The 25,227-nt window shown below is 37.2% G+C and overlaps 1 protein-coding gene across 2 annotated transcripts; it reads left to right on the top strand.

The window, feature by feature from the left end:
• The first annotated feature begins 21 nt into the window (after positions 1–21).
• LOC133526208 (outer mitochondrial transmembrane helix translocase-like) lies at positions 22–23,664 on the top strand. 2 transcript variants are annotated; one of them, XM_061862730.1, is made up of 9 exons: positions 22–602; positions 3,264–3,372; positions 4,276–4,555; positions 5,134–5,301; positions 9,876–10,004; positions 10,627–10,766; positions 12,635–12,766; positions 13,609–13,764; positions 14,617–23,664. In XM_061862730.1, exons 1-8 carry the CDS (start codon positions 430–432, stop codon positions 13,762–13,764), a joined length of 1,287 nt encoding a protein of 428 aa, XP_061718714.1. In that variant the 5' UTR covers positions 22–429; the 3' UTR covers positions 14,617–23,664. The 2 variants fall into 2 exon arrangements, with proteins under 2 accessions (XP_061718714.1, XP_061718715.1); XM_061862731.1 differs by having other exon boundaries at positions 27–602; positions 3,276–3,372.
• Positions 23,665–25,227: the final 1,563 nt, after the last annotated feature.

Raw genomic sequence — 25,227 nt, 5'->3', positions numbered from 1 at the left:
TTTCCGAACGAAGTTAGTTTTAACGTTCCGTTCCACGTATTTTTTGTAATCACTTTAACCATAGACAATAATAACTAATTTTCTAAGTCACATGAAAATGTTTTAACTCATCACTTTTATTCAATAAGCATATAAACGGAAACAAATTACTTTATTTTATTTGGATATTAGGTTACATGCATTAGCTACAATTTTTGAAGATTACGTCAATTACGTGAATATTTGAAAGTTCAATGTTGACAGTTGTTGGTTTGGAAACGGAATGTTTCATCTCTAGTTTGTCTATCACTTATAAATCACAAAAAGCGTGATTTGAAGGAATTTTAGTGAACAAAATAAAATATTTTACTCGTCTAACTCGAAAAGCACCGCCAATAGGGCACCAGCTCTGTATTTTTTCAGTTACAAAGTGTTAGATATTTAAAAGGCATGATGGTGGAAGGCTCTGCATTTACCCGAACCGATGTGTTCCAAATGGCAATACGGGTCTGCTTCGTGTCTGCCGTCACTTATTTCTCTATCAAATGGCTGGTCAACCAGATAGACCCGACGTCCAAGAGTCGGAAGAAAGCTGAGGATCGTGCACGGGAACAGTTACGCAAGTATGTATCGATCGGGGAATACCAGCCAGTTTTCTAAATGCCTTCATGCTTTCGTTATTTTTCTAATAGTTTCAGTACTAACTCATGCTTACCTAATGCATGTTGCATTGGATATTTTTGGTTCCGGATTAACAATGTTATTTACATGTGTTTTTATACCGTGTTTCTCATTAGATATTAATATGAATTTTTCCCTCCAAAAACTAAATCATGTTCTTATCATTTTATGAAATTAGGTTGCAGTTTGCATCGTCATAACAAACATTACAGAATGGATAGTATAATATATCTATTATGATTATATTATGCAATTCATTGTTATATTGAAGTGCCTTCTTGAGTTTTCTACACCAATGAAATACTGCTGAATTATTATCAACTAATTTAATTCTTCTTCTTCTTTCCATCCTGTTACCCCCTGCTGGGGTGTCGGGCTTAAACCATTTTCTTCCACTGACTCCGGTCCTGGGCAGCTTGGGTAACTTCCTCCCATCCCATCCCCAATACACCCAACTCTTGCTCCATGGAACAACACCTAGTAAATTTAGGGCAACCATGTTTGGGCTTCTCCACAAATCACGCGAGGTTTTTTTGGCTATTTTTTGACCCCCCCTTCCCCTTGGTGATATTTAGTGAGGTTCTTGGCGAACCCCCCCTCCCCCATATAACGTCACATGTATTTATTCTTTATTTTTCATTCGACCTTATTTTAAGATAAAAAGTATTGTTCAATAAATTGTATGGAATCGTATGATATCATTTTTTTATCTATTTTTGAAAGAAAAAAAAAAATTTATTTTTAGACTTTGGAGTTTTGTATTTTTTTATAATCTCAATATGATTTTTTGAATTCCACTTTTGTATAATGGATGGCTCATTTTCTATCCATTTAACTAAATTTTGTTATAATATTCAACATGTGTCAAGTATCCAATTACATATATACTGATTTACTAACTGTATGTGGCTATTTGTTCAAGCATGTCTGTAGTGTGTTATTATATTATAAAAAATCTAACTCTTTAACTATTATTAATACTACTTTTACTAATATTATGATGTTTGAAGCCCATGTTTTAAATTTATCAAGTGCTGCATGGCTGTGTCTGTGTTGCATTAGAAATAATGTAAACAATCTTGACAAGTTTTTTTATTAAAAATCAAAAGAATGAAAATGATCATTTTTCAATTTAAAGACACATGAAGTTCGTTTCTTCTTTCTAATGCTAAAAAACGAAGTAGGTATATGTAGAAATAAGTCCCATGCAAAACATATTAGCTCCTGGTAAGGGAAGAAATATCATGTTTTTTTTAACCCAGTTTAATAATTCTATATCATATTGGTGTATTTCCTTAGTCATATCGGTCGTGTCGTTCACGAAGACACGTGCCTTGACTTGTAATATCATGTTATTAAAGGTTAGATTTGACAAATCTGCGCGTCATCGTGGATGACACGAACTATAGTTAACCACATTTTTTATGTTTCACCTATCAGACCAATTTTTAGGGTTCCGTAGCCAAATGGCAAAAAAACGGAACCCTTATGGATTCGTTATGTCCGTCTGTCTGTCTGTTTATGTCACAGCCACTTTTTTCCGAAACTAAGAACTATACTGTTGAAACTTGGTAAGTAGATGTATTCTGTGAACGGCATTAAGATTTTCACAAAAAAAAAAAACCTTAAATTTTGGGGGTTCCCCGTACTTAGAATTTTTTTAATCAAACCCATATGTGTGGGTTATCTATGGATAGGTCTTCAGAAATGATATTGAGGTTTCTGATACCATTTTTTTCTAAACTGAACTTTCCGCGAGAGACACTTCCAAAGGGAGGGTAAAATGTGTGTCCCCCCCCTGTAAATTCTAAAATAACAGAATGATATAACAAAAAAAAAAAAATTATGTACACTACCATGCAAACTTCCACCGAAAATTGGTTTGAACGAGATCTAGTAAGTAGTTTTATTTAATACGTCATAAATGGTATGGAACCCTTCATGGGCGAGTCCGACTCGCACTTGGCCGCTTTTTTAAATGTTAGCTTTTTATGTTCTGAAATTTTATAGAAGCATACAAATTTTAAGCTGCTAAATCTTAGATTTTCTAGAGAAGCCATATAACAACCGATTTATCATAAAAGTCATGCCGTTAATTAGCAACAAAAGATTCTTTACATCAATAATTAATAAAAATAATTGTGTATGTATAAACATATGTTCCTCTGCATAGCAAAAAACAGACGTGGACATGGAATGGATGGATAGAACTATTTCTATCCATCTTGCAAATTTTATTTATTAATTTGTTTAAATTATATAGAGTAATATAATGTAATTTTAAATTTAACAACAAAGTATTATATTTTTTTTCATAATATAAATGCACTTAAAATTATTTATTTATACATTTAATTTTACAATAACCGATCAAAACAAAATGTTATCTTAACTTAAAAAAGAATCTTGTTTATTGTAAGAAATCCGCAACGCAGGCTTCGTCAGGTGGCCACAAATGAAACATGTTATGTCCCAAACATACTAATGATGATATCCGCATCAGGCTTCGTATTTTTTTTTGTCTATGTATCTCTATTACTATTATATTTATTCTATATCTATGTATCTATACGAATGGCCACTATACAGTCCGTGCATTTAAGGGTGTCTTCCAGAGCGGGGCTCGGCAGCAAGCACACACTCCAGTTGGACAAGCTCACCGACCATGAGATGATCATCGCCTCACAGCTGGTGGTGCCTGATGAGATAAATGTGAGTGAGACTGTATTATTGGTTCCTAGGTAGAATAATGCAGGCCTTATTATGAGTAATCATTAATCCTGAAGGAATCATACCTCAGGATTTTAGGCACAGGACTGTTTTACACTGAGCAAAAACCTGTAACATCTGAAACTATTTTAAATTTTTTAAGCATTTTTGGAAATTACTACCTATTTTTAATTCATAGCTTGGTAACTGTTTTACAATAAAGAAATTTATAAATACATAAAATTATTCCCTCAGTTAAAACTATGGGGTATCTTACTTATAACTATCTTAACCATAGAGTAAAAAAAGATTTTGCGACAAATAACAGCCTTGAAGAATCGGCGACACTGCTGCTCAAAATACGCTGATGCACCGTAAAAGCTGCAGTGTTTAAAAATTGCAAGAATTTTATATAGAATAGTGTTCTTATGGAAGCGACCACACCATACGGCGTCTTAAACCAGTGATGGAAGATGCTTAAAACATGTACAGTCAACCAATTTGAATCCTAGGCCACTATAGAACCTTGTCGCTTTAACTACTCTATACATTACATGCATCACTCAATAAGCACTGTCGTAGAAGTCATTATGGCATGGTTCTATAGTGGCCTAGGAATCAAATTGGTTGACCGTACATGAAGATATCCACAGACGCATAAAAGTACCTATTTCAAAATGGTGCTGAATGTCCACATACATTACATGGTACAGTCAGGTCTGAAAACATCGACACGATCGAAGTGCCAAAAATATATATACACGACCTTATGGCCCAATATTAGGGTAGTGTATACATATTTTTGTCACTTTGCCCCTATCGATATTTTCAGACGTGATCGTACCAAGGTTGTTGAACACGTTGACGATCCAAACAATGTCATCAATATTACTTTTATCGATACAGGTGAACTGGAAGGACATCGCGGGTCTGGACGCCCTAATTCAAGAGCTCCGGGAGACTGTGATCCTGCCCATTCAGAAGCGCGATCTGTTCGCTGACAGCCGCCTCACGCAGCCCCCTAAGGGGGTACTCCTGCATGGACCACCAGGTATGTTCGCTGTGCTGGAAGCTCTGATCCAAGAACTCCGGGAGACTGTGATCTTGCCCATTCAGAAGCGCGATCTGTTCGCTGACAGCCGCCTCACGCAGCCCCCTAAGGGGGTACTCCTGCATGGACCACCAGGTATGTTCGCTGTGCTGGAAGCTCTGATCTAAGAACTCCGGGAGACTGTGATCTTGCCCATTCAGAAGCGCGATCTGTCCGCTGACAGCCGCCTCACGCAGCCCCCTAAGGGGGTACTCCTGCATGGACCACCAGGTATGTTCGCTGTGCTGGAAGCCCTGATCCAAGAGCTCCGGAAGACTGTGATCTTGCCCATTCAGAAGTGCGATCTTTTCGCTGACAGCCGCCTCATTTTTAGTATGTAATCACCACAATGAAAAACTAGGTTTTTATAGGTTTACCTTTTTTTCTAAATTTGCAAATCAAAAAAATACTTTTTTTTTTCTAAAAAGCGAAACCTATAAACCAAGAATATATTATGCTGAAGCGATCGACATCAAAATCAAAGTTATTTGTTAAGATTTAGTCAGTGGAGACCGTTTTCTCCCGAAATGGAATTTCATAGAAAAATTACCGTTATTTCGTTAGATTCGAAAAGCCGCAATTGTAAAGAGCCGCGGTTACCCGACCAACCGCTAACCGTAGTTGAAGTCTTCGATGTTACGGTGAAACTTAAATACTCATTATTTGTATTCCAGGATGCGGCAAGACCCTGATAGCCAAAGCCACAGCGAAGGAGGCCAACATGAGCTTCATCAACCTCGACGTATCGCTGCTAACCGACAAGTGGTACGGCGAGACGCAAAAACTGGCCGCTGCCGTCTTCAGCCTTGCTGTCAAACTTCAACCTTGCATTGTCTTTATAGGTACGTGGTCTACGTGAAGTCCTGATGCGTCGTTTCAATTCAATTCAATTCAATTCAAATATACTTTATTCATGTAGGCCTAGCAACAAGCACTTATGAATAGTAAGACAGTATTACATATAATTATCTTAATCTAATTATCAGAGCAATTTATTGATGTTGTAAATATTATTCCATATCTAATACTAATGAATATAATTCATAGATCAAATTTAATACTAAAAATTTCACAAAATATAGTCATGTTTTTACGAGTATCTCAGTAAAGAATTACTGACTTTTATTATAGCCTAAATCTATGTTTGACAAGTAGTTGATAGCCAAAATCACACTTCTAAGTACATAGTAGTTTGTAGTGGAGCGGCGAGACGCAAAAACTGGCCGCTGCCGTCTTCAGCCTTACTGTCAAACTTCAACCTTGCATTGTCTTTATAGGTACGTGGTCTACGTGAAGTCCTGATGCGTCGTTTCTACGTGTATCTCAGTAAAGAATTACTGACTTTTATTATAGCCTAAATCTATGTTTGACAAGTAGTTCATAGCCAAAATCACACTTCTAAGTAGTAGTTTGTAGTGGTACGGCGAGACGCAAAAACTGGCCGCTGCCATCTTCAGCCTTACTGTCAAACTACAGCATTGCATCCTCTTTATAGATATGGAATGGTGAAAACGTAATATTTTACCTTACCTTATGTTACTAAAATAGAGTACTTAATCACTGTTAGATGGACAACAATCTCATAATTTGTTGTTTGTAATTATATCATGTGTATTATATGATGGGGTAGTTGGCAGTCCAAACGGCATTCATGATTCGAAGTGACCCAATGGAATTACTTAAGGCCGTCCCCTATGTGAATGACCTTGCGCGTTCCAACGTTGCGACCCCCCTTCCTCGTTCTTTACCTTTACAACTTGAATTTGCACAAGTAAACAAATAATTGCGTCCGTTCGCTCACTTAAAACTCACTCACTCACTTAAATAAATAGTGTCCGATCACTCAAAACTGAAAATCGTACGATCGATTCTTCTTCTTCCTCGCGTTGTCCCGGCATTTTGCCACGGCTCATGGGAGCCTGGGGTCCGCTTGACAACTAATCCCAAGATTTGGCGTAGGCACTAATTTTTACGAAAACGACTGCCATCTGACCTTCCAACCCAGAAGGTAAACTAGGCCTTGTTAGGATTAGTCCGGTTTCCTCACGATGTTTTCCTTTACCGAAAAGCGACTGGTAAATATCAAATGATATTTCGTACTTAAGTTCCGAAAAACTCATTGGTACGAGCCGGGGTTTGAACCCGCGACTTCCGGATTGCAAGTCGCACGCTCTTACCGCTAGGCCACCAGCGCTTTTTTCGATTCGCAGAGAATAATTGCGCGCGCGTCGCGTCGAGTGTCACGAGTTCCCCGTCCGACGGCCAAGCGGCCACTGCCCCTCGAACGCACGAACTTCAATAGTATCGATTACTCAAAACCTATTTATTAAACCGGCTTCTCCGTGTGGTGTCCGGCTTAAGAATAGCACCAACCCTAAAAGAACGAGGGTGTCGTAAGAGGCGACTAAGTTCACGAAGGAAGCCGTCATCTAACCCTTCGTCACAGGGGAGATAAGCCTCTAAGCATTGGGTAGCAACTTATCTAGGAGAAGGAAAATTCCAAAATCAAACCCGGGACGGAGTCCCCGTTAGGCGTGAGTAGGGTCCAACCTGAAATCTGCGGTAGACTCCTGCAGCCAACCTGGCTCCATACGTATTGGCTTGCCTTTCCTGTGGGTCCGGCCAGTGAGGTCCAGAGGGTGCTGGGCATCCCTGGGTTTTCCTTAACTCCGTCCCAGGCGGTGTAATGTCTCTAGACATTGCACCATAGATCGTCTGAAATAGACGCTAAGGCCAGTAGTAGTAGTATTTATATAATTAAAAAAAAAACGGCAGACGTAATTGAAGTGTACATCATTATTCACTATTGGTTTAAGTTATTTCTAAGCGTTGCATAATGCCCATAGGGCTAAGATGGTCGGATCTTTATCATTTGTCACCATGCCTGTCACATTCTATCAAGTATGTAAGTGCGAAAGTGACGGGCATAACGACAGCCGATAAAAATGGAACCATGCTGCTACCGCAGTATCAAAAAAAAGCGGTATACGGTTTTTAACTCGAGAAAAGGGTTCACGGAAAAAACTTTATTGTTTTTATAACATACACGCATGCTATAGCGACGTAAAACAGCATTTGGCCTGGTAGCCCCTTAAGCGATTTCCACTATATGTTGTTGTAATGAGTGTAATGACTTGTGTCGCTTTTATATATTTACTTAACGTAGAGAAACTGTCAAAATACGGCACAAGTATAAATAACCCTTTGCTTTCAATCCTGTTCCCATATAAATAAATAAATAAATATTATAGGATAATATTACACAAATTGACTAAGTCCCACAGTAAGCTCAATAAGGCTTGTGTTGAGGGTTCTTAGGGTAATACTTGAATACATAGAAAACACCCATGACTCAGGAACAAATATCCATGCTCATCACACGGATAAATGCCCTTACCAGGATTTGAACCCGGGACCATCGGCTTCGTAGGCAGGGTCACTACCCAAGGCCAGACCGGTCGCCATATTATTTACTAAAACGACTTAAGTTTAGAATACATTTAAAAGTGGAATAATTACTGCCTTGAGTGAGACTTGAACTCACGGCCTCTCGATAGTCTGGATAGAAGTTCAAATCTCACCCAATGCAGTAATTTTTCCATTTTTTAATTTATTCTAAGCTTAATAGCATCGTTCACAGACGTGTTAAAAATCAATTTTACAGTACATATGGGGCTACTTTATAGCACTAGTGCGAGAAGTAGCATATTACGTTACTGTGTCGAACATTTAAAGGGCCATATGTACTGTAAAACGTTGTACGATACATGTGCGAATAGGTAATTCGCAACTCGTGTCGATTTAAAACACTCCCTTCGGTCGTGTTTTAATTTATCGCCACTCGTTTCGAATTTCCTATTTTTCGCAATTGTATCGTAATGTACTATTAAAACGACTTACACCCTCGCGCCGTCTCACCTTCCGGGCACCAAAAATGATGCTGGTCATGCCGCGTCCATGGCAGAAGACCTCAAACGCCGCAAATATGCCACCCTCGGCAGTAGTTATATTTTTGAGGCGTTTGGGGTCGAAACGCTGGGGCCGTGGGGGCCAAGCGCGCGCCGGCTGTACGGGGCCTTAGCCGCGCGCCTTGTAGACGCCACAGGTGACCAGAAGGCTGGCCAGTATTTTGCTCAACGCATTAGCATTGCCATTCAACGTGGCAATGCGGCCAGCCTTCTGGGCACACTGCCCATCGGCAGTGACTTGGAGGACGTGTTTTATTTTAAGTTTATTTATAGTTTTTATTATTATTTTTAAGTTTATGTATAAGTTTTTTAAGTTTAGTATTATTTATGTTTAGATTATGGAAGTTAATTATTTCGAATATACAGACATTTATTCGTATAATAAAATTAATAAAGAGTAAAAATCGTGGAAGTTTAAATCCTGTTCCCATCTTCTAGGGTCGGACCTCACATATTAGTGGTAACATCTGTCTTGTTTAATTTTGGCAATTTAAATACTTAAATACATAGAAAACATCCATGACTCGGGAACAAATATCTGTGCTCATCACACGAATAAATGTCCTTACCGGGATTCGAACCCCGGACCATCGGCTTCATAGGCAGGATCACTAGGCGAAACCGGTCGTCAAAAGAACCTTGTCGAAATCTCGGTTGATATTGGGTTTTAGTTATTTTGATGACGACATTGACATATTAAATACATAGTAGTTATGTATTCTGTAGAACTAGTTTTAAGATTGTTAGCTTAACAGTCTCTTGACGTGAAATATGTATTTCATACAATTTTTTATTTTTTTTATTCTTTGACATTTGGAGAACCTTTACACCTCCAAATCTTATTATTGTGTATTATTATTTTTCTCAGACCGTGGGGACCTTATACATCTCCAAACTTAATGTATTAACCGTGGAGACTATACGTCTCTGTCATATTGTATAATATACTTGACTTGGTACATACTAGTTATGTACAGAATGTAGCATTAGTTTATGAGACTGCTAGTTTAACAGTCCAGACGCGGTTTATTTATTTAGTATAAATTTTATTTTGACACTTGGAGAGACTTTACACCTCCAAATTTTATTAGTATTAGTACTCTGACATTGGGGACCTTTTACATCTCCAGATTTAATGTGTTTTTAACCATAGAGACTATACATCTCTATTGTATTGTATTAATTATTTATTTTAAGATTATCATAATGTAATGTTTACCCAGGTATTGGCTGTTGTATTTATAAATGTTGTTATGTATTTTTCATGTCACTATATGATGTTACTATAAATGTTGTATTGACTTGTAAAAGAGCCCTTGAGGCCTACTTGCAGAATAAATTTTTGAATTTTGGGTTGTTACCGCGCGCGTCAGTTAACGTCTTTGGCGATCAACGGGTTAACGAAATAGAACTTAACATTAATATTTGATTTGAAATATTGTTCACAGATGAGATAGAGTCATTCCTTCGCACTCGCACACAGCACGACCACGAGGCGACGGCCATGATGAAAACGCAGTTCATGTCGCTCTGGGACGGACTTATCACCGACAACAACTGCACTGTCATCATCATGGGTTAGTCTTCCAAGCTATTTATGAACTTTGTACATAAATACGTTTTCTAAATGAGTTTCCAGAGGTTTTCGAGAAATAACGGAACATACAAAAAAAAAACTGTCGAAAAAGCTTTAAAGTGTTTACTTTTTGTAAATAATGTCAAACGATCTTGATTTTCCTGAGGATCAAATGTCTATATAGGACTCATGGCATTTAAGCAACACAAAGGTCAGAAATGAGAGTTAAAGTCTGACGCTCGCACTCGACGATTGAAACGCCTCTAACAAAATGATAACATGATGTGACGTCACATCATATAAGTCTGTCGTACATGTATGGAAGATCAAGGAAATTGCCATTTTGACCTTGAAGTATTGCATTTATGTGTATAGTTGTCATACAATTTATTTTTCAATAAAATGTAAGGAATCGAATGGTACCATTTTCTTTTATATTTTTGAAAGACAATTTTTTTTTTTTTTAAATTTTTCCGAGCCTTGCATTTTTTTATAATCTCAATATAATTTTTTAAATTCCACTTATTTATAATGGATGGCTCATTTTCTATCCATTTAACTAAATTTTGTTATAAGATTCAACATGTGTCAAGTACCCAATTGAAGTGAACCCATGTTTCCAGGGGCGACCAACCGGCCGCAGGACCTGGACAGAGCCATCCAGCGCCGCATGCCGGCCGCCTTCCACGTGCCCATGCCCAACCAGGCGCAGCGCGAGACCATCCTCCACTTGATCCTCAGGGATGAACCCGTGGCGCCCTCTGTGAGTATATACCCCGTTACATTACAATAAGCGTCTCCGTCTCAGCGGACAATTTGAAATAGAGGTGTATTGTCAAAGAAAACTTTAAAGGCACGTAAATCTACATCAGCATCAGGTACGAACCCGCGCGGGCGTCAGACCCCCTTTCCCTCATTCGACGTCCCACTTCCCTAACGAAGGCACCCACCACCCAGCACCCAGTCGTCTCGAACGCAAGGGGTACAAAATAATAATTACCGCCCAGGGCCGCATATTTATCCCGCTTCTTGACACTTCATAACGATTATTTTAACCTTAAAAATGCACAACGTTAATATTCAAGTCGCGCCGGCGGTCTATTGGCTTAAATGACATTGTAACTGTTTTTCGATCAGTACCCCTAGTGTAAATATTTTCGACAGCGAAACGTGACGTACGCGTTTGCGTTAAGTGTCATTTTGTATGAGATTTTTGACTTTCCAAAACGTCCCGCTTGGCGTGCTGTTCAAAAACCCATACAAAATGAGACTTAACGCAAACGCGTACGACACGTTTCGCTATCGACTAAATTTACACTAGGGGTACTGGTTTTACGAATTTCCAATCTGACGAATCTGTCGGTCACGTGACCTATCGCGAGTTTAACATTTTCTTCCCCATCACAAAAAGTGCACAACTCTAAAGAAATTTTCAGTTAAAAAAAAAAAGTTTAATTTGTATGGAACCCTCGGATGGTCGGTGGAATGATGGAGACATAAGGGTTCTTCAGATCAGAGTGACTAATTATAATGTGTAACTATTTATTTTGACGACCGGTTTGGTCTAGTGGGTAGTGACTCTGCCTACGAAGCTGATGGTCCCGGGTTCAAAAATCCTGGTAAGGGCATTTGTTCGTGTGATGAGCATGGATATTTGTTCCTGAGTCATGGGTGTTTTCTATGTATTTAAGTATTTATAAATATTTATATATTATATATATCGGTGTCTAAGTACCCTCAACACAAGCCTTATTGAACTTACTGTGGGACTTAGTCAATTTGTGTAATAATGTCCTATAATATTTATTATTATTATTATTTATTTATTTATCTTGTGTCTTAGATTAGGCATTTTATAATATGAATATAAAAGTAAAATACAATAAATCATACAAAAATAATACAAAATACATATAAACACATTATAAAAAACCTAACCTAGGGTGCCGCCAGCAGCGGGGCAGGGCCCAAGCTGCCGGTGGTCAGGGCCGCAGAGAGAGGAACCGCCGCACTATCCGCGCCGTGTCCAAGATCACCGCCTTCTGCATCTGACCCTTGATCCAACCACCTAGCGAGAGTCTCTCAAGGTGTTGTTCGAGACTCTTCGCTATGAGACCATTCGCTGAAACGACTATCGGGACAATGATCGTCGAATCAACATCCCACATGGCGTTATCTCATGAGCCAAGTCTAGGTACTTACTGGATTTGTCCTTCTCGGCTTTCACGAGATTCTCATCATGGGGGATGGTGATGTCGACGAGCACGGCCCGGCGTTGCGATCGATCTATTATCACGATGTCAGGCTTATTGGCTACAATATTATTATTATTTATTATTAATGTCCTATAATATTTATTTATATGTATTTATTATAATAGTACATTACGATACAAGTGCGAAAAATAGGAAATTCGAAACGAGTGGTGATAAATTAAAACACGACCGAAGGGAGTGTTTTAAATCGACACGAGTTGCGAATTACCTATTCGCACATGTATCGTACAACGTTTTACAGTACATATGGCCCTTTAAATGTTCGACACAGTAACGTAATATGCTAATTTTCGCACTAGTGCGGTAATGTAGCACCATATGTACTGTAAAATAATATTTATTATTTTGTCTTCAGATCGACTTCCGCCGTCTAGCCGCGGCGACGGAAGGTTTCTCCGGCTCCGACCTGCACGAGCTGTGCCGCCAGGCCGCCGTGTACCGCGTGCGGGACCTGGCCCGGGAAGAGATGGCTAAGGAGGACTCTGAGGTGTGTTGTAGCATACACTATAGACCGTGCCATTCAGGAAGACGCGTGCCTTGACGCGTAATGTCAATCAATCAATCAATTTTTCGTGTTATAGCTCCATCAAGGTGTTGATGATTCTGCCAGTGTCGAGGTTGGATAAGACACGGCTAGTATATGAATCGGTCATAGACAGTGTTCGATGGAGTATCCGATAAATCTGCAAAGAAATACAAATTACCACTAACTAATAGACTACATATTAAAGGTTGGATTTCACAAATCTACGCGTCATCGTGGATGGCACGAACTATAACAGCGCTATTAACTACCTGACAGCGTTTGTTTTCTCGTATGAGGTTATATGAAGTGAAACCTTTTAAGAAGTGTCAATGTGTCCATATGGTTAGCTTTAGCTATGGAAACTGGAACTACTTATTATGCAATTATTGGATCCGTACGTGACTGTGGCGCTAGCCTAACGGCTTTGAAATATAAGTTATCTCACAGCTGCCGATGTCAAATATTTAATTTAATTAAAGCACGACATCTACACAATTCACACGTTCACAATTTACATTTTTACCACGTTGTGCGTTGTCGTCGCTTTTTTCTACTTTTGCCTCATATCATATGACCGCATTTATCAGCAAAGCTAATTACGACTATGTCTGAGCTATCAAGTTAAAATATTTATTTAGCATACGGCCCGCCTGATGGTAAGCAGCCTCTGTAGCCTATGTACGCCTGCAACTCCAGAGGAGTTACATGCGCGTTGCCGACCCTAACCCCCTCCCGCCCCTCGTTGAGATATCTGATCTAGCAACAAAAATACACACATTGTATACAAAACTTATAATTTACAGAAATCTGCCAAAGGCGACTCGGATTCGGACTCTGAATACCACGACGCGGTGCGCCCCATCACCATGGAGGACCTGCGCCAGTCGCTCGCCAAGCTCAAGGAGGCCAAGATCCAGTGCGGGGCGCTGCCCCCTAGTATGCGGATTGAGCTGGACTAGGTAACTATTTCAATATCTTCACATTTACCTCATTTTCTACGACCGACCAGTTTGGCCTAGTGGGTAGTGACCCTGCCTACGGAGCTGATGGACCCGGGTTCAAATCCTTGTAAGGGCATTTATTCGTGTGATGAGCATGGATATTTGTTCCTGAGTCATGGGTGTTTTCTATGTATTTAAATATTTATATATTATATATATATATATATATCGTTGTCTAAGTACCCTCAACACAAGCCTTACTGTGGGACTTAGTCAAGTTTTGTACTAATGTCCTATAATATTTATTATTATTTATTATTCTAACACATCACAATAAAGGACCTTAATAAGCTCAAGGAATCCAGTGAGGGGCGTTGCCCCCTACTATGCGGATAGAGCTTGATTAGGAAGGTACGCAATCATTGATACATAGTGATTTACTTTGGTCTATCTCTTATGAAAAACAAAATTTAGTGTGGGGCGTTACCTCCTAAAATGCGGATAGAGTTGAACTAGATAAGAATAAATGATTTTACATACTTACCCATTACTAAATAGGACCTTTGACTGTTCCTTAACAAGCTTAAGGAAGCCAAGAGCCAGTGTGGGGCGCTGCCCCCTATATGTGGATAGAACTTAACTAGATCACAATTTGGAAAATGTTCACACATTTGTTTGTTTATGTCTGGCATTTAGACGTGGAGAACCTGCAATTGTCCCTCATCAAGTACTAGAAATCTCGGACTCGGACCAGGAAGTCGATCTACTGTGGGGCGTTGCCCCTTAGTAGTCATTAATACGGTGCGTCATTGCGAATATAAAATTCTTGCTTTGAAATGCCTACTTTCATTTTATCACCTTTTTTTTCAGAACTCGTCTCGTACTGTACTTCGCTGGCTGCTGTCAACTGTCAATATTAGATTAGACGTAGAGGCTCCTAACTGTGAAGTTAACTTGAACAGAGTGACATCATTTAACAGGTATTTATGTAGTTATACTGAAACCATGTTAATGGTGGTATCTTCATGTAATGAGAATCGAGTTTATATCGCTTATCGCCGTGGATAAAACCATATCGTTTGATAAGCTTTATCAAGGTCATAAGTTTGTATATGTACATTTTCTCACCAGTGATATAAAATATAAGACCTTGTCACTAACGATATATTATCAACAGCGATAAGTGATAGTTGCATAGTGTGAGAAATCATGAGTTAAATAGTCAAATAATGGCAACGACTTAAAAGGAATGTTAATATAAGTCCGAATAATGTCGGATAAATATAATGATATCTCATTCATACTTGGCAGTAAAGCTCATAAAACGTTATATAATATTATGTGCTTCAATGACAATATGTGGTTATAAAAAGTTCCGATCTTAGTAGGATTTGTAGACATTTTGCAGTCACGTTACAAAACCATTTATTTTAAAAACACAGTAAAGTAAGGGCAAGGTTGCCCAAAACAGTGCTTTTCTCAAAATGTTCATATTTGTGAGTGGTGTTGTTCGTTATATTTCCGAGATGTTAAATATGAACTAGTTAAATTAAAAGTCAATAGCAGTTAAAATAGTTCATATTACAAAATAGACGTGTCATTTTCACATATTTTGTGCATTGAAAGCTGTGTATATAATAATGAATATTATTAGTTCATAAAATTTACTTGGTAGCGTAGATATAACAGTGGCATGGCGTCTATTTATAAGACTTTAAGCATCATGTATTCTTAATATATTTAATATTACAATATTAATTTGATTGCTTTTAACAATATTCTGTAATGCTATTTGGTGATTTTTGTGCAATAATATTAATTAGCAATAACAAATTTGTAGCTTTTTACAATGATAATTGTTAGATCTTTAGACGCTATGCCATTGCCATTATGCATTGGAGTTTTGGTGATTTAAAAAAGTTACCAGTATCAACCATATATATTATGTAGATAAAATAACATCCTTTTGTATCAACTTTCATAAGCTTTTAACAGCGATAAATATTATGAAAGTTATTGCAACTATGTCTGTTCTTTTATTCCGTAGACTAAAATGACAACCACAAATGTCAAACGCAGAAATAATGTGACCAGCTTAAAACAAATAGTGCTGATCTTTGATTTCGGTTTGTGAATAACCGATAAATATTAAATTAATTTTAGATCCAAAATAAACATTTAATGAAATCTACTCACTACATGATAGGAAGTAAACAATAAATAAAATCTACTTACCTACTACTAATACACTCAAACATTTAAAAATTGCATTATGAGCTTCGAGGTGACTGTTAATCTTACAATAAAATCGCTTTTAAATATTAGAAATATTGTGTTTAGACCTGGATACAAACTTTCTAAATGCCTCAAAATGGTGTTACATGCCAAGTTACATAATGCATGAAGCACCGGAGTTACAAAAACCAACGCCAGTGTACGACCCATGATGTTGCACTTTAAAATGCACCCTCTAAATGTTATATTCCAATTTATATCGTGCATCAATTAGCGACTTGTAATATTCTCATAATCAGTGTTGACGAAAATCATGAAAATAAATTATAATTATCAGTCACATTTGCTTAATTATTTTGTTACATGCCTATATAAGTAACTCCCAATAGTTTATTTTCGGTTAGTACCGGTTGTAGCACATCACTATTGATAAGGCGTAAAAAACCAGCAACACATGAAATGTCATTTTAGTCTACGGAATACAAAAATAGACTATATGTAACCGTCGCGCCATTTGATGCTATTCTAGTTCATATAGTTCAGAATACATTAGTTAGTTCATTTCTGAGTATTACTCTAAAAAATTGTGTGTTTTTTTTTTGGGAATCGCCTGTTATTTCTACTCAAAATCGATCCTAATAGAAAATAATAATGTCACAATGTTTATTACAGTACATATGGGGCTACTTTATAGCACTAGTGCGAGAAGTAGCATATTACGTTACTGTGTCGAACATTTAAAGGGCCATGTGTACTGTAAAACGTTGTACGATACATGTGCGAATAGGTAATTCGCAACTCGTGTCGATTTAAAACACTCCCTTCGGTCGTGTTTTAATTTATCGCCACTCGTTTCGAATTTCCTATTTTTCGCACTTGTATCGTAATGTACTATTTTATGTCTGTTACCAATAATATACAGTTTATATGACGGTGACACAAAGAAAAGCTTCAAAAATGTATGATAAATTTGCGACCTCTTCTGTCGTATGGGGATGGAAAGAGCTTTAAATAAATCAAAGAATAAAGGTGTTTTTTTTTGAGAAATGCTCTTTCTTGTTTTGATGAAAACTGGTAACGACTACATAATTTGGGCCTTATCGTCTTAACTTTAAAGTAGAAATTCGATCGAAAGCCAAGTCAGCTTTTACACTTTTGTATATACGCTTCCAGCAATAATATTAGATTTTAGATTAGTTTACTTTGAATTTATATTGAATCAAAGGTTTGTGTTAAAATGAACCTTACTATGCGTTACTTAGGTGCATTTTGGCTTGATATGTGTTAACTTATTGCTAGCTGTGTGAACTTATAGCTTTAAATCAGATAATACTTTAGGAATGGGCATTTTGAATGTATTTCTTTTCGTTAGAGTTACTTATACTTTAAAATATATATGTTAGGGTGATTCAAAAATTTAAGATTTTTTTTTACTCTCACCCCATAATTTCATCCTACCTACTAAAAGAATTATCTTTTACCTTTAAATGAGCAATTCCTGTATCTATGTATATTTATATATTTCGGGGATCTCGGAAACAGCTCTAACGGTTTCGATGAAATTTGCTATATGGGGGTTTTCGGGGGCGAAAAATCGATCTAGGAAAGTCTTATCTCTGGGAAAACGCGTATATGTTAGGGTGTAGGGGAGTTTTTATAAGTAATTACTTTGAGAATTTCTAATTAACATTTAGGGGTCTACCACCACCACATGCCAAGTTTAGAGGTTGAGATTAAAAAATAAAAATAAAAAAAATAACATGTTTCTTAGATTTCACACATTATCAACCGTCGGCAGCGACCCCTAAATATCAATTTAAATGTTTTGCAAAAAATCTAGAATGTTTTCTAATGATAATTTATAGAGGGTGAGAGTAAAAAAAATGAGTACTAGTTTAAAACACCCTAATATATAAGGTGACCAAATTTTTTTTCCCTCCCATAGAAAATGGACCACCTAAAATGTATGAAACAGACAGAATTTTTTTTCGCGATTTCGGTATTGGTCCCATAGTAAAAGTTGCTCAGGATAAGCCCAAAACCTCCCTGGCAACGGGAATGCACATATTTTTTGGCCACCTTGTATATGTATCAGGTTTTTTTGTATAAAAGCTTGATAATTTATATATCCAGCGGCGGCATCATGGTTCCATTTTTATCACTTGTCACTATGCCCGTCACTTTCGCGCTTACATACTTATTAGAACGGGACAGGTATGGTGACAAATGATAAAGAGCCGACCATCTTAGCCCTAATAATCAGTATTTTTTTAATTAACACAACTCAACCAATCTATTTTGTAACACATAATTTACTATTGTAACATTTTGGAAAACCGAACTTTAATAGTTTCCATCATAACAGGGTTTTTGTATTTTTTTTTATACTACGTCGGTGGCAAACAAGCATACGGCCCGCCTGATGGTAAGCAGTCTCCGTAGCCCATGTACGCCTGCAACTCCAGAGGAGTTACATGCGCGTTGCTGACCCTAAACCCGCCCCCCCTCGTTGAGCTCTGGCAACCTTACTCACCGGCAGGAACACAACACTATGAGTAGGGTCTAGTGTTATTTGGCTGCGGTTTTCTGTAAGGTGGTACTTCCCCAGTTGGGCTCTGCTCTAGATCTGGAATGACATCCACTGGCTATGCCTTACCACACAAAGCGAGATGACATTCACAATGCCCATACCTCTCTTTTGGACGTAGTTTAAGGACGCACCCGGGTCCCGTTGTATAACTTATCAAGAAAAATATATTTACTGTTTAATAAAGTTCGTTATATTTTAAAATATAAATGAATATATCGACCCACCTATTTATTAATCAGTTAAAAATATCAACTAAAGTGACCTGAGAAATTGAAAATATAAATCGTTAAATTAAAAGTTAAATATAAAAAAGTTTTACCTAAATTAAAGTGTTTCTCTGATTTCTACTGTATATAAGCTTTGTTGTGAGTATATTAAAATTGAAATTGTAAAAATACGCTTGAAATTTGAGTTACGCTGCAGGCAGTGTGTTTTTCGAATGATTTGTATAGTTAGAACAAGCTAAGTTGGCAGTGATTTTGATAGCCCAGCCATGTGCAAGTGTTAAGTAAACGTCATAATTTCATAGAAGTTTGACGTTCAAAATAATTGTCCTTGCCTAGGTAGGGCGACACTTCTACTTTCGGGCATTCACGGGTCCGTTCGGCTCAGCATTGCTCCGAGCAATTATTAGGGTTGGCACAACTTTCCGTGCTTTGCGTGCACGACCATTGATGACTTGAATTTTGACGACCCTAAATAGCCGAAAGGGATAGTGCCATACATTAGAAAGGGATAGCATGATTTGTCCCTGAATCGCTGTCAAACTTCGGTTTTGTAGGAAGTGTTGTTTCTGTACGGTAGTACCATTATTTATTCTGTGCCTAGGCTGTCAAAATCGCTACCAACTTATCTTGGTCTAAGTGAGAATTGAAGAGTTGTTACATTTGACGACCGGTCTGGCCTAGTGGGTAGTAACCCTGCCTATGAAGCCGATGTTCCCGGGTTCAAATCCTGGTAAGGGCATTTATTCGTCTGATGAGCATGGATATTTGTTCCCGAGTCATGGGTGTTTTCTATGTATTTATATATTATATATATCGTTGTCTAAGTACCCTCAACACAAGCCTTATTGAGCTTACTGTGGGACTTGGTCAATTTGTGTAATAAAGTCCTATAATATTTATTTATATATTATATTATTTTATTTATTATTATTTGCTGCCCATCCAGCGTTTTTATCAATTATAATGTTGTTAGGATCCTATTTTTTAACGTTCACCGTTAAAAAAAAAGTAGTAACCGTTGGATCTCAAATGTTTTCAACGGTCATATTAAATCAATCGTTTGTATAAAAGCTTTCTTGTATATTGTGTGCATTTTATTTATACTTTTGTAGTGAAATACATTTTTTTTTAAATAACATGAGCTTAGGGTGTATTCGGATGATTCCAAAAATGAACTTCAACATGGTGGAATCATAAGTTTTTGGAATTATCCGACATAATGAAGTATTCGAAATCACCCGAACACACCTAGAACAGTGTGTCCTTAAAAGGAATTATTTCTTAAAGTCGCTATATTTGATAAGGGTGAAGGCTGTGCTTTGAAATGTTAAGTTTTTTATATGGTTTGGAAGCATAGTTAAAATTAATGAGTTTTACGATTTTGTATGTTAATCCGATTGTTCATTTTATATCAATTGCCCTGTTAAAATAAAAGGTTTTTGTTGCGAGTCAAATTCTATCATTGGAATGTATTTAAAAAAATATTTACAGTACATAATGGTGCTACTTTTCCGCACTAGTGCGTAAATTAGCACATTATGTAGCTATGTCGAAACTTTAAAGAGCCATATGTATTGAAAAACGTACGATACACGTGCGAATAGGTGATTCGCAACTCGTGTCGATTTAAAACAGTCCCTTCGGTCGTGTTTTAATTTATCGCCACTCGTTACGAATTTCCTATTTTTCGCACTTGTATCGTAAATAACTTTACAGTACATATGGTGCTACTTTACCGCACTAGTGCGAAAATTAGCATATTACGTTACTGTGTCGAACATTTAAAGGGCCATATGTACTGTAAAACGTTGTACGATACATGTGCGAATAGGTAATTCGCAACTCATGTCGATTTAAAACACTCCCTTCGGTCGTGTTTTAATTTATCGCCACTCGTTTCGAATTTCCTATTTTTCGCACTTGTATCGTAATGTACTAATAAATGGTTTGAAAATAATTAAAATTAATGATTTGCTCAATTGTATGTTGTTCCGATTCTTCATTTTAAATGGAATGTTTTATCAATTGCCCTGTTACAATAAAAGGCTTTTTTGTGAGTCCAATTCTGTCATTGAAATATATTTTTAAAAATATTTACAGTACATAATGGTGTACATTACCGCACTAGTGCGATAATTAGCACATTACGTTACTATTTCGAAAATTTAAAGGGCCATATGTACTGTAAAATGTTGTACGATATTTTATCCCCACTTGTTGCGAATTTCCTATTTTTCGCACTTGTATCGTAATGTACAATACAATACAAATACACTTTATTGCACACCTCAATACAGAAACAGTACAAATAATACAACACATAAAGAAGAGGTAAACAACAGGCGGTCTTATCGCTAAAAAGCGATCTCTTCCAGACAACCTTTGTATTATTATGTCATTCTTAAACATACAACAATAATGCTCTTACTCAAATTTTCAACTGGATGTTGCTCAATGAAAGCATTCCTTTGCTTTTTATACGTATTTAAACCCTTTTTTTTGTCAATAAAAAAAAAAAAACATGAACCTCACATACACCCAATAATGCAAGTAAAAATGATCTACCAATATAATAGAAAAAGTGGATGAAAATGTATGTATCATGTAAAATACGTTGCCAAGAAGAGGGTCGTGAACTACGTGATTGGCTTTTTTTTGTTATTTGTTTTAAGAGGCTCTCAACACCCAATGATGTTACTTAAACAGTTTTTTAAGAAAGACTATTTGTTTTAGTCAAGTAAGAAAAATATATGTTCATATTAATTATATTTCAAAGACCGTGGTTGTACTCGATACACGATTGAACGAAATCGGCTCGATAGAAAATAATTGCAAAGATTGGTCTTAAAATCACAATTAAACGGTTCTATGTCTTTATTGTTTTGACTTATGGGGTCTGCAATTAAAATCACAATTTCAAAACATTTATATCTAAACCGCTATTGAGTAAAATATTACACTAATAATCCACTTTTTTTTATTTAAATATTTTTCTTCTTATTCCCTTGCCCAGGCCCAGTAACATGCGACAGTGCTATCTCATTTACTCCGATACAAACAGACAGTGTGCGCGCTTTAGGTATTGACAGCCTCTTAAATATAATTCGAACAGCCCGATTATACTAAATAAATTGTTGTGTCAAACACGAATATCATGTTCTAAGCAATGATGATTAAACATGTGCATTATGTAACTGCAACTTACATGTAACGAATTATAGGCTATGTGCACAACTGCAGCGCTCGCCTGGCGTCTATGGACCGTATTAAAAATTTAGCAGTTATGAAGAGGAAAGGGGACGGCCGTTTCCCATACAAACGTAGTCCCCATTTTCCTCTCTGAATATTGACGTTATGGAAAATATTTTTATGTAATTTGATGTATATTAACCATAAATATGCCCTTACGTTTGACATTTTTAGATTTTATTATTATTGTAAAAATTAGGGGCGTAAAACATATTCATATTTATTTATTGTGTACATGTACAGTCAACCAATTTGAATCCTAGGCCACTATAGAACCTTGTCGCTTTAACTACTCTATGCATGACATGCATCACTCAATAAGCACTGTCGTAGAAGTCATTATGACATGGTTCTATAGTGGCCTAGGAATCAAAGTGGTTGACCGTACATATGTATAATTGCAGATGTAATAGCTTAGGTTTGTGTCGTGCATGCTACCTATCTGTAGAGGTGTTACAATATATGGTTTAGGTACCAGTGGCGGATCGTTCAAAGAACTCGATTCCCACCGGCTTGTCTAATTTCAGACCGTTGAGGACTTTCACGATCGGATCATGAAGAAAAGGAATGTAAAATTAGCTCCGGGTTCCCTACGAATATTTGTGACGCGCCGCCACTGTTAGGTACTAAAATTACATAAAGTAAAATTAAATATAAGAATAATTTAATATGATCAATATTAAAAGCACATAATTCATACAAATTTTTAAATGTTCTTAACTCTTATAATAATTAAAAATTTAAAAGAAAATCAAACGTAGGGGCATAGCTGTGGTTGATATACATCAAATTGTGTTAAAATATTTTTAATATTGTTAACCTTTTGACCGCCAAAGACGTCATATGACGCGCGCGGCGACAGCCCAATATCAACCTTCATGCGTACCAACAAGGTTCACGATTACGTGCCGCGTGCGATAGGCGTGGCGTTCAAAAGGTTAATATCCATAGAGGAAAATGAGGACTACGTTTGTATGAAAAGGCGATTTCGCGCGGGTCCTCCACTTTCCTCTTAGAGTCAAATAATATAAATATTCGGTCCCACGAATGTTCACATTTTGCCACGCTGTGCGTCCAAAGCTTTCATACAAGAAGCCAATTTAAGTAATGTGTAGGAGTCTTTAACCTTTTCGACGTTTGCCAAAAGCTGTCAAAACTGAAATTGAACTTTATGTATATGCACGTAGGTCTATGTTGCTCTGCGGTCGTATTATATCGCTTGTCACCATGCCTGTCACGCTCCAACAAGTATGTAAGAGCAAAAGTGACAGGCATAGTGGCAGGTGATAAATATGCAACCATGCTGCTACCGCAGGGGTCTCTAAAGGATGAACCTTTTGACCGCCAAAGACGTCATATGACGTGCGCGGCTACAGCCCAATATCAACCTTCATGCGTACGGACAAGGTTCACGATTACGCGCGGCGTACGATAGGCGTGGCGTTCAAAAGGTTAATAACTAGAGTGCGGATATATCCGGCATCGGCGTCAAAAAGGTTAAAATAGGTAGTGTAAAATGGTGATCACCTCTCAAATGTAGTGAAATAACAATCTTTGTTACTGTTGATTTGTGCGCAAATATTTATTGTGTAAATAAACGCAATTATGATTGGATAATTTGTTTTAATTATTGAATATTTGAAATCTTAGACTACAGGCCAATTCCAATAATATAATGTGATACTGATCTACTCTATGGTCCATCTTCTGTCTTTGAATCGTGAGATATGAGCTGGACATAACTCACGATTCAAAGACAGAAGATGGACCATAGAAACCACGCGTTGGAAGGGACCAATGGGAAAAAGAAATGTTGGTCGACCAATAAGGCGGTGGGCTGATGATAACACACAAGTGACAGGAGCCGACTGGATTAAGCTGGGCAAGGACAGGGAGGCATGGGAGAGGATGGAGGAGGCCTTTACCCAGAAGGGTAAATTCATTAATTAGCAGGGTTCATTAGGAGTAAGTCTAAGAAAATCATTTATGTACTTTTTTCTTTCTACTACAACCTACTAAAAATTTAAATCTTATACCTTTAAACGAGCAATTCTTGTATATATATATATATATATTTCTGTGATCTCGGAAATGGCTCTAACGATTTCACTGAAATTTGGTATATGGGGGTTTTTGGGGGTATGCAATCTATCTAGATTAGTCTTATGTTTGGGAAAACGCGTGTTTTCGAGTTTTCATGCGTTTTTCTTTCGACGCAGAATATGGTCGCTAATTTCGTGTTGCCGGCCACTGTCCGTCTGGTCCAGCGGGTTAAGACGCGGACTGCTAAACGAGTGTTACGGGTTCGAATTTCGCCCGGTGACTAACTTTTTTTTTTATATGTTCAAGTTTATATATTTTTTTTTAATTTTTATTGTTTTAGACAAGTTTAATTTAGTAAAAAAATGTTGTTAAGATTATCACCTATAGACCACCATATTACAATAAATAGTTATAACCGAGCAAAGCTCGGTCGCCCAGGTACTGTATATCTATATGAGAAATATGGAATAAATGGCTTTAGTATTATTATTATATTATTACTGATCTACTTTGTATTTCAAGATCAAAAGCTTTATTAAGAGGGAAATAGCGCGTGATCGTCAATACAAAATGAGAAAACGTTTTTCCATATTATGTTTTAATATGTTATTGACCCAATGAAAACTAGGTTTACAGATTTTCCTTTTTTCAAAGTTTGTAAAACATTTTTTTTATTTAAAAAATAGCGAAACCCGTAAACCTTGAATATATTTTGCTGAAGCGATCGACATCAAAATCAAATCGACGTGAAAAAAAAACCTATAAACCTAGACTTAATTGTACAGTCAAGTGAAAAAATAAAAGCGCTGGTGGCCTAGCGGTAAGAGCGTGCGACTTGCAATCCGGAGGTCGCGGGTTCAAACCCCGGCTCGTACCAATGAGTTTTTCGGAACTTATGTACGAAATATCATTTGATATTTACCAGCCGCTTTTCGGTGAAGGAAACATCGTGAGGAAACCGGACTAATCCCAACAAGGCCTAGTTTACCCTCTGGGTTGGAAGGGCAAATGGCAGTCGCTTTCGTAAAAATTAGTGCCTACGCCAAATCTTGGGATTAATTGTCAAGCGGACCCCAGGCTCCCATGAGCCGTGGCAAAATGCCGGGACAACGCGAGGAAGAAGAAGAAGTGCAAAAA

This window comes from Cydia pomonella, chromosome 16, assembly GCF_033807575.1.
Source record: "Cydia pomonella isolate Wapato2018A chromosome 16, ilCydPomo1, whole genome shotgun sequence".
Classification (NCBI taxonomy): domain Eukaryota; kingdom Metazoa; phylum Arthropoda; class Insecta; order Lepidoptera; family Tortricidae; genus Cydia; species Cydia pomonella.
This window is presented reverse-complemented; position numbering and strand designations above follow the sequence as displayed.